The following is an 11098-nucleotide window of genomic DNA, read 5'->3' as shown; positions in this document are numbered from 1 at the left end:
CCAGTCCTTATTTTTTTTATTTATTTTTTTATTTTTTTTTGTATTTTAGAGACATTTTAGAGACAGGGTCTCTCAGGGTTGCTTAGCACCTTACTTTTGCTGAGGCTGACTTTGAACTCAACTCAACGATCCTCCTGCCTCAGCCTCCCAAGCTGCTGGAATTACAGGCATGCGCCACTGCACCTGATTTACCATGAGTTTTTAAACCTAAACGACTGTCCTCTTTTCCATAGATTAGTGTGTGCTCAATCAAGGATTACAAACAATTTTAACACAGAATTAGGCAAACATAATTAAGAAGGAAATATAATATGAAAATAAAACCCACAAAATATACCTTAATTATTTCCTACTTAGCCCATGATTAGCCTCCATTTCATTCTCCTAGCACCAGTTGAAGGCAGGGAAGCAGTGAGCTGCAGAATCAACCCACATCTGGCCAATAGTTCCTTTGGGCCTCAAGTCCATGAGGCTCTCTGGGAACTCCTGAGTGAACCTCACAAGGAACGGTCTTTAGGCTCCTCATACAGGGGCTCTTCAGCAAGGAACATCAGAAACCCAAATGAATCAGGAACTAATAAAATAAATTGAGAGATCTTTGAAGTTTGAAAACTCCCACCCAAAGAGTAAGTGTTCAGGAGCAAGAATAGAGGAGAATCAGGCGATAAACTAGATTAAGAACCAGAGGGGTAAAGTCTTAGTCTTATTCTGATACTATTTAGTCTGTTTCTTATTATGTGCAGGCCAAAGACTTGAACTGGGATAATCTCAGTGGTCTCTTCTAGTTGTAAAAGTGAACATGTTGAGAATTCCGAGTGAATGCTATACATTTACCAATGTGCTTGAAGCCTCCTAAATGTAATACACTCATGTATCATCACTTCCTTTTGATATTGGACTCTAGGAAATACTTAATACAAATGTTTTGTTTCATGGAAAACTTTCTATTCCCTCTCACTCTCTTCAACTGATGTTTTTCAAGCCAACATTTACATTGTTTTCTACGATATTGAGAATAGTTGTATAGCATTTGTAAGTGGAAAATAAATTCATCACTAAATTTAAAATTTTTCCATTAAGTAATTTCCCTTTTTTCAATTAAAGTTGCTATTGGGCAAAGCATAGTATAGTAAAGTAATTAAATGCACGGCAAAACCATGTGGGTTGTTAGAGATTATTTGGTTGTTTGGGGTCTCCTAGGATACTTAGTTGTTTTCCACCAACCCACACATCCTCAACATTCCTAATAAAGTCTTGGGAATCTGCTAGGTTTTTTAAGGTTCTCACTACTCTTTCTATGACTTCACCATATCATTAAAAACCTAAAGTTATTTAGCATAATTTAATAGTATTAGCAAGATTTGTAACAGTATGTATCCAAGGACATGAGTTTGTTTGTTGTAACAACTGCCTGAGTGGTCCAAAAAAAAAACATACCATGTGAAATTTTCAGTAGTTTTATTGAAAAATGCCTCTTTTGTTTCAGAAATAAATAATATAAGGCAGTGAAATTCACAATCTGCAGTTAAAATATAAAAGCAGCAATTCTATGTTCATAGTCTTGCAAACATTTTCCAACTGCTTTTGATAACTAAGAAACATTATGTTCTGAAAAAAAAAAAGTTCATACTAAATATACAACACAAACATGCAATTCCATCTCTGCAGAATAATCTGCAATTTGGCATAAATGTTAGTGTGTCTAAAACAGGGAGGTTTAAGGCAATATGGAACTGTATCCAGTTGATACAATAGCTTCAGCTATGGAACTTAAGATCTGTGGTTGCTAAAGGAGATGTGTAAGAGCATTCTGTGCCCTAATGTATAACAGAAGATGGAAGAGGAAGAAAAATTAAAATAAAGCTCGACTTTCACTCCTTTCTGATTTTAGGAAGGGAATTACTTGAATCGTGGTGTAACTGAATTGCAGATAAGTATTGGGAAAGCTAAACTGCCCTCTCGAAATACACAGTAGCTCCGGGTTCCAGACTTACTGCTTGCTTAACCAAAAAGTTTCACTGAGGCTGCCCACGCAGGGCACGTTCTCTCCTTGCAGCTTTTGTGAACAAAGCATTTTGCGAGCATTTGAAGGGCAAGGGCATAGATGCCTACAGACTGAGTGTCGCAAAATAGGCTTCCTGCAGAAACAAAGGTTCTCTACAGTCAAAAAGGGTACTCGTGGATGAAGCAACGGTGGAGAAGACATCACAGAAGACATAACACTGCTCTATCTGACCTGTAAATGAGAATCCCAACACCTCCCCCCCGGCTTAGCAGGCGGCGCGCGGTCTCAGGTTCACTGCCCGGGGCCGCGCAGCGCAGCGCGCCGCCAACGCGCGTGCTGAGGATGCTCCCCCGCAGGCTCGTCGGCGCCGTAGTCTTCGTATTCCGCGGTTCTCTCGGGCTCCACCGGCACGATGAAGGGCTCGCGCTCAGGCAGGTAGGCCCCGCCCTCGGGCACGTAGGGCTCTGTCCGATTCAACATCACAGTTATGGCATGATCGGAAGGCACATACACAGCAAAAGCAAAATCGTCATCGGCCGTGATGGCACTCCAGTCTTAACCTCAGTACCATAAATAGATAAATTACAATGATCTGATTACTTCCATTTGCAGAGAGAATTTTCTGATCGAATAAAGAAATGGTACTTTAAGGAAAAAAAAAAAAAAACCTTCAGAGATCCAGCAGTAAATACAATCATTGCACAAATACCTGGGAAGGACCAGAGACTGGGCCAAAGAACTGTAAACGCAATACCTAGGCAGGATTTTTGCAAATCCCCAGGTAACTGTTCATGACTTCAAACTCCTCAAGTCAAAGAACAACTTGGAAAGATGAGGAGGTGAAGAGAAGTTTTATTGACTCCTAGAAACTGAACTCTGGAGGTGAAAATCAACCATCACCAGGTAATATACAGTACATGACATTTCCTGTGTCTGTCGCTCACACAGACTGAGTTATGGCTAGTGGGTAAGGAACACCAGTGACTATAGCAAAAGAGGAAGAAAAAAAGGTGACTTTAAACTTTGGTTTGAAAATTGCAGTTACAAAACCCAAATGAGAGTACACGTACAAAAAAAAAAAAAAAAAAAAAAAAAAAACACTAAAAAGGTCACATGCCCTGAATCAGACACATTGCTAACAAGCAAGAGATGAGGAGATTCCATTCGGTGTTATTCCAGCATAGAGCAAGCAGCAGGCTTTGATGCAGAAGCTTTTGTAGAATTGTTAAGTAATTTTAGTGGACAGGATTACATACAAATCATTTACAAGCCACAATTAGTTTATTATTTACATAAGACATTTCTCTTTAACCAGGTTAATTGTTTTTCCTAAAATGGCATAATCTCCGCTGGTTAGTAGTTTTATTATGCACCTCTTTCAAAACTGATGCTCTTCATGGCTGTGTGTTTGAACTTTTTAAAAAAATATTTGTCTACATTATTACTGAAACGCATCAGGCTGACACCACTGCTTTTGTCTCATTCAAGTTAGTATAAAGAGTCTCCACCCTCCTTTATGATGTCGACCCAGTTCGTTAACCATATCTGTGGTGAGATTTCCATACAGACTCATTTTCTAATAAGCACGTGCGCAAACATCTCAGAAACAGGATTTTCATGTATTCAAACTGTAAGCAGCACTGGCGACTTAGAAAATTTGTTAGCCGGAACCTGAAACAGGTCAAAGATGATAGTTTTTAAAAGTTGAATTACTATGCAAAAATATATACAAACACATCCATCTAAGTATGTATGGTTAAAATATATATATATATATATCCATATATTCTGTCAGTCACACATGCCATAAGGTAATGGTCATTTAAATTTATTTTATGAAAAATTAAATTATAATTTTGCAAATGGGTTGCATGAGAAATATACATTATTCACTATTACTTTGGGTTATATGTAATTATGCACATAAATATATAGATATATAGATATTCAACTACTCATGCACTATTTGCTAGTAGCAAACCATATCAAACAGCAGTATCATTTTTAAAACTTGCAAGATGCTTGAGGGTGCACTAATGAAAAAGTCACTGTTGACTACAGCATGACTGTTTTGTATCCAGATCAGCATATCTCCCAGTCCTCATATTCCCCAAAGTCAGATTTAAGAGATTTCTGCCTCTTACACCTGTCAAACACTAGAATTTCAAACAATCCTTTTTCAAAAACTCAGTCCCAGATTTTATAAGTATCAATTCCATGGACAATGTGGGATGGAGAATTATTTTCCCTGTCTGTACAACATTACCAAATAGTTTGCCTACAAATTTAGATTCCCACAACAATTTTTATGGATGTTCTTGGCATTCTACAATTGTATTTAACAAATCCCTATTCCTTTAGATTTAAAAATAAAAGTCAATTGATAACGTTCTTCAAACTCCCAAAAGAGGTAAGGAGAGGTTTATGATATGATTTGGTAAATGTAGAAATATAGAAGGAGAAAATAATTATTCAAAGTCTAACAATAAGATGTTTTAGGCTTTAGGAGACAGCTCTATTCTTAATCAAAATACAGATCTGAAAGAGTTGATATCTTCAAGAAATCCTCAAATCAACCTTCCTTCAATCCTTCATTTCCATAAAGGTTCTTTACTTCAGGAAAATTGGATTCCTACAATGGCAACAACATACCTGGATAGCCTTGCCCATTGTATGGGATGCTGGCACACTGGGATGAATCACAGTATCCAGGAGGACCTGGGGGTCCTCGGATACCTGAGTTTCCAGGACGACCTGGGGGGCCGGGGGGACCTCTTGAACCTGTGGACCCTGGTGGACCGGTTCTGGATTCTCCTTGTGGGCCTAGGGTGAAGTTAAAACAAATATATTTCCCCTCTTGTTAAATACTCCTCCTGAGGACCGTCAGTGATACTTTAATTATCACTAAGGCACCTCCACTGACCTGAGAGTATTCACTAGTGGATGATAAGAAAATATTTCCTTAATAAACCCCTAATATGAACCAAAATGTGGTGGAACTTTCTTGCCAGTGACTCATCAAGAGTTAACGCCAGAAATCTACAACATTAACAATTTCATTAAGGGAAAACTGATTTAGCAAGAATTCAGCCAAACCAAAGATATCGGTGAGTTCTCAGGTTTGCTCCTACTCTCACAGAGATAAGAGCACCTGGAGGAAACAACTCTACTAGACAACCACTCTAGACTGCTATGAAGACACAGAAGTGTCTCTTCCATACATCAAACTATGTGAAGTCAGCAGTGTTATATCTGCTCAAGTGATAGATATGGCTAACAAAAATATAAAGATCCAGCCATGGAGCTGACCTTGGTTGCAAGGGTCTCACAGACCTTCTTATAATGAAGGGAAAAAAATCATTTTCAACCTAATAAACCAAATGCTTAAACAACCAGATCACTGTTATTTCTTTGCAAACTATTAGAAGCTATACATGAAATTTTGCAGTGTGTCAAGGCTTCTAGAGAGGAATACATTTTTCTCAGTCTAGTAGCCCCATATTAAAGATTATTAGAAGAAACAATAAATATAACCATCCTTAAAAGGGTATGAGAAGGCAAACAAAACAAATAGGAATTCCCTAAAATTGAAAATGGTAACCTTCTGTGTCACTAAGACTCATACCCTCAAATATTACAGTTATAATTGCCTAATAGAACTTGCTCACTTTTTTAACAAGTTATGCAAGTTGAATTTTTTGCTAAAAGATATGCCATGTGGTATGCATGCCTGAAGCTAATGAGATGAAGTTGTGGTTCTCTTGGGGACTGAGTGCTTTTTCAGCATCTATGCCCTTTCCCCACTTGAATACTAGCAAACCTACCTGGGGGGCCAGGCAACCCTCGAGGTCCTGGAGATCCAATACCCCTTTCTCCTTTCTCCCCTGGCAGGCCTAAAGAAAAACAAGAGGAAAGCACAGGGAAGGATTATATAGAAACATGGAGTTTTAATCTTACATGATAATACTTGGTTTAAGTAATTCATTCCCTTAGTGAAAGCAGAACATAATTTTTCACAGAAGTTCACTCTTCAAGCCAAATTCTTTCTAGACATTTGTGTAATTCCAGATTCATGGCCAAGAAACAAATCTGGCTACAAGACAAGGGAAAAATTATTTGAAGGAAACAAACATGTCTAATATATTTTAGATAGTAACCAAGAACAGAAATCTTGAATAAGTAGTTATAAATTGTTGAAAAACATCAAAAAAGGTATCTTATCTTTAGTAGTTCTACAGGGCATGCAAATCATCAGAATCATATGTAAGTTTTCCCTTGAACACTACACTTTTGACCAACGTGGGCATCCAAGAGTCCTGAAACATCTGGAATCAGAAAATCCTGGCTTTTTCTTTTCTTTCAATTTCACTTATCTACCATGAAATTAAAGTCAAACAAGCATATGAGATCAGTGCCAGGCCCTGAATAAAGGAACAGAAAAAAACTGGATCTAAAGCTATCGGGCTGCTTAAGTGCATTCAATTGCTGTTCAACTCTTGCCACCGTCACAGCAATTATTAAGATTTTGGTGCTGATTTAGCTCGCCAAGATACAGAATTTTCCCATTTTGCAAAACAGCAAAAATTTAAAAACGACAATATCTCTACTGAGATCTTCTGGACAGAAGCATCCTCTTGTCCAAGATATGGATCTCTATGACCTGCAAATTGCCTACAAAGGGAGACAGTTCATGGATAGGTGGCTTTGGGAGGACTGTCCTGATAAGACCAGTTAAAGTAGTTTGCCAACTTCAGTCTTCCAGATGCTTTCATTCTGGCCCTGTTCCTATACTTGAAAGTCCTTTCTATAGCAGTCAGAAATGCCCACCTCGTTCACCAGGGGGTCCCTGCATCCCTGGTGTTCCCGGGAAGCCAGGTCGCCCTCCAGGCCCTGGTTCTCCTCTGGCTCCAGCATTGCCAGGGGGACCTGGGGGACCTGGTGGGCCTGGCTGGTTGCGATTAGAGTGGTAATCATTTGGAATCTGATTCAGCATCTGGTTGAATCTGCTCATCTGGCCTGCAAATAGAAATTAGGCTTATTAGTAAGAAATCCAATGCACTGGTCCCTGTCTCCAAGGAGGGGTGAGAAAGTGAAGTTGTTTTCTTTTATTGTCTAATAAAATCCATCCCCATTTCTCTTCCCTGCAAGAAACATTCTAATTAAAATCCCAATAATAAAACTAGATACTCTAGTCACCCAATACAAAATGATCCCTGAGAAGTAATCATTTCCAAAAAAGCTGACCAAAAAAGCTACCATTTCCAAAAAACCACAAGCATTACCATATATATAAAAAGAATTCTTAAAGATTAATGTGGCTCTCAAATAAAGACTTGAGATGCTCCATCTGATGTAACTCAACATAGAATAATTTTAAATTAAGAAATTTTACCATATTTTATGAACTTAAGGCAGAAATAATCAGATTTTGATGCTAATTGGAATCGCCTGTGAGATACATCACTGGAAATGGTGGCACATTCCTGTAATCCCAGTGACTCAGGAAGCTGAGGCAGGAGGACTGCAATTTCAAGGCCAGCCTTGGCAATTTAGCAAAACCCCAAGTAACTTAGCAAGACCCTGAAAAATAGGCATTTCTGAACTTCATCACCAGATTTTGATTGCTAAATTTAAGCCATGGCCCAGGAGCTATCATGTCTAACAAACAACATAGTGATTTTAAGGTAAGTTTTCCTCAGGACCGCACTTTTAAGAAACACTATAAAACCTCCCAAAGGGAGAACCCTGAGTTTATAGCTTGCAGGAACTGAGATTTGTTACTGAAAAGGCCTCACGACATAAGAGTCTGTGAAAAATAGGGAAGCAAGGGAAAGGTTCCCATCAAAATTGACTTTCTATGATCCAATTAATCTTGGTGGGTCTCCTTCTTTAAAATCACAGGATAACTTAAAGGCTATAATTTAAAAGTTTCCAGTGCCTTAGTACTTAAAATGTTTGCTGCTTCCAGATATACTCTGATGAAGCTCACTAAAAATTCTAACTGGGTAACTAAAAGCCTTTTAAAATGTGATTCTGTTATCGGATTGAATATAGAAATAACAGGCTATTATTATATTGCCTTGGGTTATTATTTTACCTTAGTGACAATCTTTAAAATATCATTTCCTTTATCTAATCAAATACAAAACTGACACTGTGTTAAAAAACAGAGCCTATCAATCAAAAATTAAATAGAAACATATTCACTTAGAAAGTGTATGGCTCAAACTCTGCTTTCCTGCACATAATTTTAAAATCATTCATAGAGTAAGAAGAAAATAAATTTTACCACTTATCAATTGTTCACAGACTTGTCTTGCAACTGCTCGCATCATGTTCTGGGAAGCGATGTCTCCCTTGTTAATTAAATCAAGAGAATCATTAGCATATTATTTCTACAGTTTCAAGCTGAGCACAGAAAATAAACATGAGCACTAAATGTTACGAAATACATACCCTATCACCTTTCTCTCCTTTTAATCCAGATGGACCCTAAAATAGAGAAATTCATGTTTTAGAAACTTACAAGCCTGGTCTAAACAATGGAGGAGTGGCCGTGATGATCAAAGAGAGTACGGTCTGTTGTCTAATGAGTTAGCAAACTAACACTATCACAAGCCTATCCACTTTACTCACTTTTCCTTTTCTGTAAAAGGGAATCTAATATCACTTTCTCTCTGTCTCAGAAATACATGCCTTCCAAAACAGTGCCCAGATGCATATTTTACAGTCACCATATAAACGTTATGCCCAATGTAAACGAGATTTTACAATGTCATTCATGATGCAGCCTTGGAACTGAAATACACATGAAACCTGTGCTGTGCCATCATACTGGGCATTATCATGGATGGTTGGCCCAGCTCGTTATTGTGCAATGTCCTTTCGGTTCCACAAAGAACCAGTGGGCTTTCGTCAGACCCCCCAGCTAAATATGTATCTCAGTTTTCTTCTAATGAATCTTCATGTGTTGGGTCAAAATGGAACCGGGTGTCTTCCTTATTAAATAACTCCATGCAGGTGATCTCACATTCATACACAACCACAGAATCTTTGTCTCATAGCCTCTTCCTGGCTATGAGAGATCTTGGTGGAAAGTTTTCCTTAGAATGCATCAAGCTTTTGTCTTTCAAGTTACAAATTTCCAGACTATCATGGGAGAAACATACAAATCACTGCAAACTGGATGTTCGGATAATATCTCAAACCAAACCACTTCTTACCATCACCATGGAAACCACTGTAGTCTAAAACAAGATTCTTACCTAAGCTTTGCCAATATCCTCCTAATTGCTCTCCCTGCCTCCCATATTGTCCCTTGGCAGTCTTTTCTCCACACCAGGAGCCAGAATAATGTTGTGGGGGTGGGAGAGTGTTTGTTTGGGAAAGTTGGATCATGTGTGTCATTTCTTTGACTCCAAGAGCTTCCTATCACACTTGGAATAAAAGAGTTCCCTCTCATGGGCTAGATGGACCACATGGTCTCCTTTGCCCAATATCTGACCTCATCCTTCATTCCCTCCCCTTCACTCCCTTCACACTGGGTGACCAGGCCCCTTGCATGTGCCAGACTCTCCCTCACTCAGGTATTTCATTCATGTTGTTCCTTCTGCCTGAACCCTTTTCTCACAGATCAGAGAGCTCGTTCCCTCCCTTCATTCCAATGACACCTCCTGAGAGGTCCCCTGACCACTGAGTCTAAAACAGCTACCTCCCACCACCACAGCACTCTCCAACACTTACTTTGATTTTTTGTCTCTTCCTATCACTGGAAACCATATTATTCATTTACATGGTCTTCATCTGTCTACGCCTCTACAAACTCTAGGCAGACAGGGACTGTCTTGTTTACTGTTTTATCTCTGGACCTTAGAACACTAGGTAGCACAATGCATGTCAATTAAATGAGTGAAGTATTCCACAGGCAGTTCCTAGAAACATACACCATACAACATCAGGTTTTAAGTTAACAAGAAGGCATTAACTAGTTTTAATAGCTAACAACATAGGCTAACGGTGATCCAGTCAAGCTCTCTGCTTTAACTGTCCATTTACTATTTTTGGTTTCAGACCTCAGAGAAAGATAAGAGAGAACAAAGAAGAAAAGGAGAGGAAATCTGCCACCTTAGAAGGATGAGAAAGATAAAGGGAGAAGACATGAGGTCCAAATAAATAAATACCAAATTGCAATTATCATAAGAAAAATTTCAGTTTTGCTATCCTGCCAAAAGTATTAGATTTTTGTGGAAACACGAATATTATTAAATTTGGAACTTTTATAAATTACAGGGATTTTAAATTTTTCTGCTATTTTGAACTTTTTCTAATGTTGTGTTTGGTTTCATTTGGTTTGGTACTATGAATTGAACTCAGAAGCACTTAACCACTGATTCACAACCCCAGCCTTTTTCTTTCTTTCTTTCTTTTTTTTCTTGAAACAGGGTCTTACTAAATTGCTTAGGGATTCGATATGTTGCTGAGATTGGCTTCTAATTTTTTTTTTTTTAATGTGAAATTGTCCAATTGTGTGTGATTTGTAGAGGTCATCTTTATGGCCAGTATTTGAGATCACATTTCAAGTAAATGCAACAAACATTTCTTTCAGGCCTCTAGATATGTCAGTTACATTAATAATCCTTACATAAGACAAATACAAATAAGGTAGAGCATTGTATAAGATAAAAGCCCAATAAGTCATCACGAACACTTGTGGATAGGTTAGAATTTTCACATTCAGTTTTAGAGGTATTAATTTGAAAATTCCAAATATGTACAATACTATCTCAACTATTATTTGAGGCAAAACATCTGAGTAAGAGAAAGTTAGATTGGATATAAATTGGGAAAGAATCGTATTTAAAAAGTAAAATGACAAACTTGATAAATTTTCTTTTCATAGTGCTGGGAATTGAACCCAGGGACTTAACACAAACTATTCTACCACTGAGGTACACCCCCAGCCCAGTAAACCTTTTAAGTCTGGAACTAATGTACTAGCCTCCACACCCAGCTGGGTAATGCTGCGGCAGGGTTAACATTTGGCCAACTAAGGATGGAGGCGCCATCATCATGAATTTTTCTGTCTTAAACAGC

The 11098-nt window shown here is 38.2% G+C and overlaps 1 protein-coding gene across 2 annotated transcripts in view; it reads right to left on the bottom strand.

The window, feature by feature from the left end:
- Positions 1-1444: 1444 nt before the first annotated feature.
- Positions 1445-11098, bottom strand: part of Col12a1 (collagen type XII alpha 1 chain) — a 109998-nt gene continuing 100344 nt past the window's right edge. For both annotated transcript variants that reach the window (XM_047558679.1, XM_047558681.1), the window contains 6 exons: positions 8462-8497; positions 8295-8361; positions 6833-7021; positions 5830-5898; positions 4658-4828; positions 1445-2469 (listed from right to left, as the gene is read on the bottom strand). In XM_047558679.1, the coding sequence (XP_047414635.1) occupies positions 2297-2469; positions 4658-4828; positions 5830-5898; positions 6833-7021; positions 8295-8361; positions 8462-8497 (705 nt within the window). In that variant the 3' untranslated portion in view covers positions 1445-2296. The remainder of the gene's footprint in view (positions 2470-4657; positions 4829-5829; positions 5899-6832; positions 7022-8294; positions 8362-8461; positions 8498-11098) is intronic.

Source organism: Sciurus carolinensis, chromosome 7 (genome assembly GCF_902686445.1).
Source record: "Sciurus carolinensis chromosome 7, mSciCar1.2, whole genome shotgun sequence".
Taxonomy (NCBI): domain Eukaryota; kingdom Metazoa; phylum Chordata; class Mammalia; order Rodentia; family Sciuridae; genus Sciurus; species Sciurus carolinensis.
The sequence above is the reverse complement of the archived record's forward strand: the minus strand, read 5'-3'. Positions and strand labels throughout refer to the sequence as shown.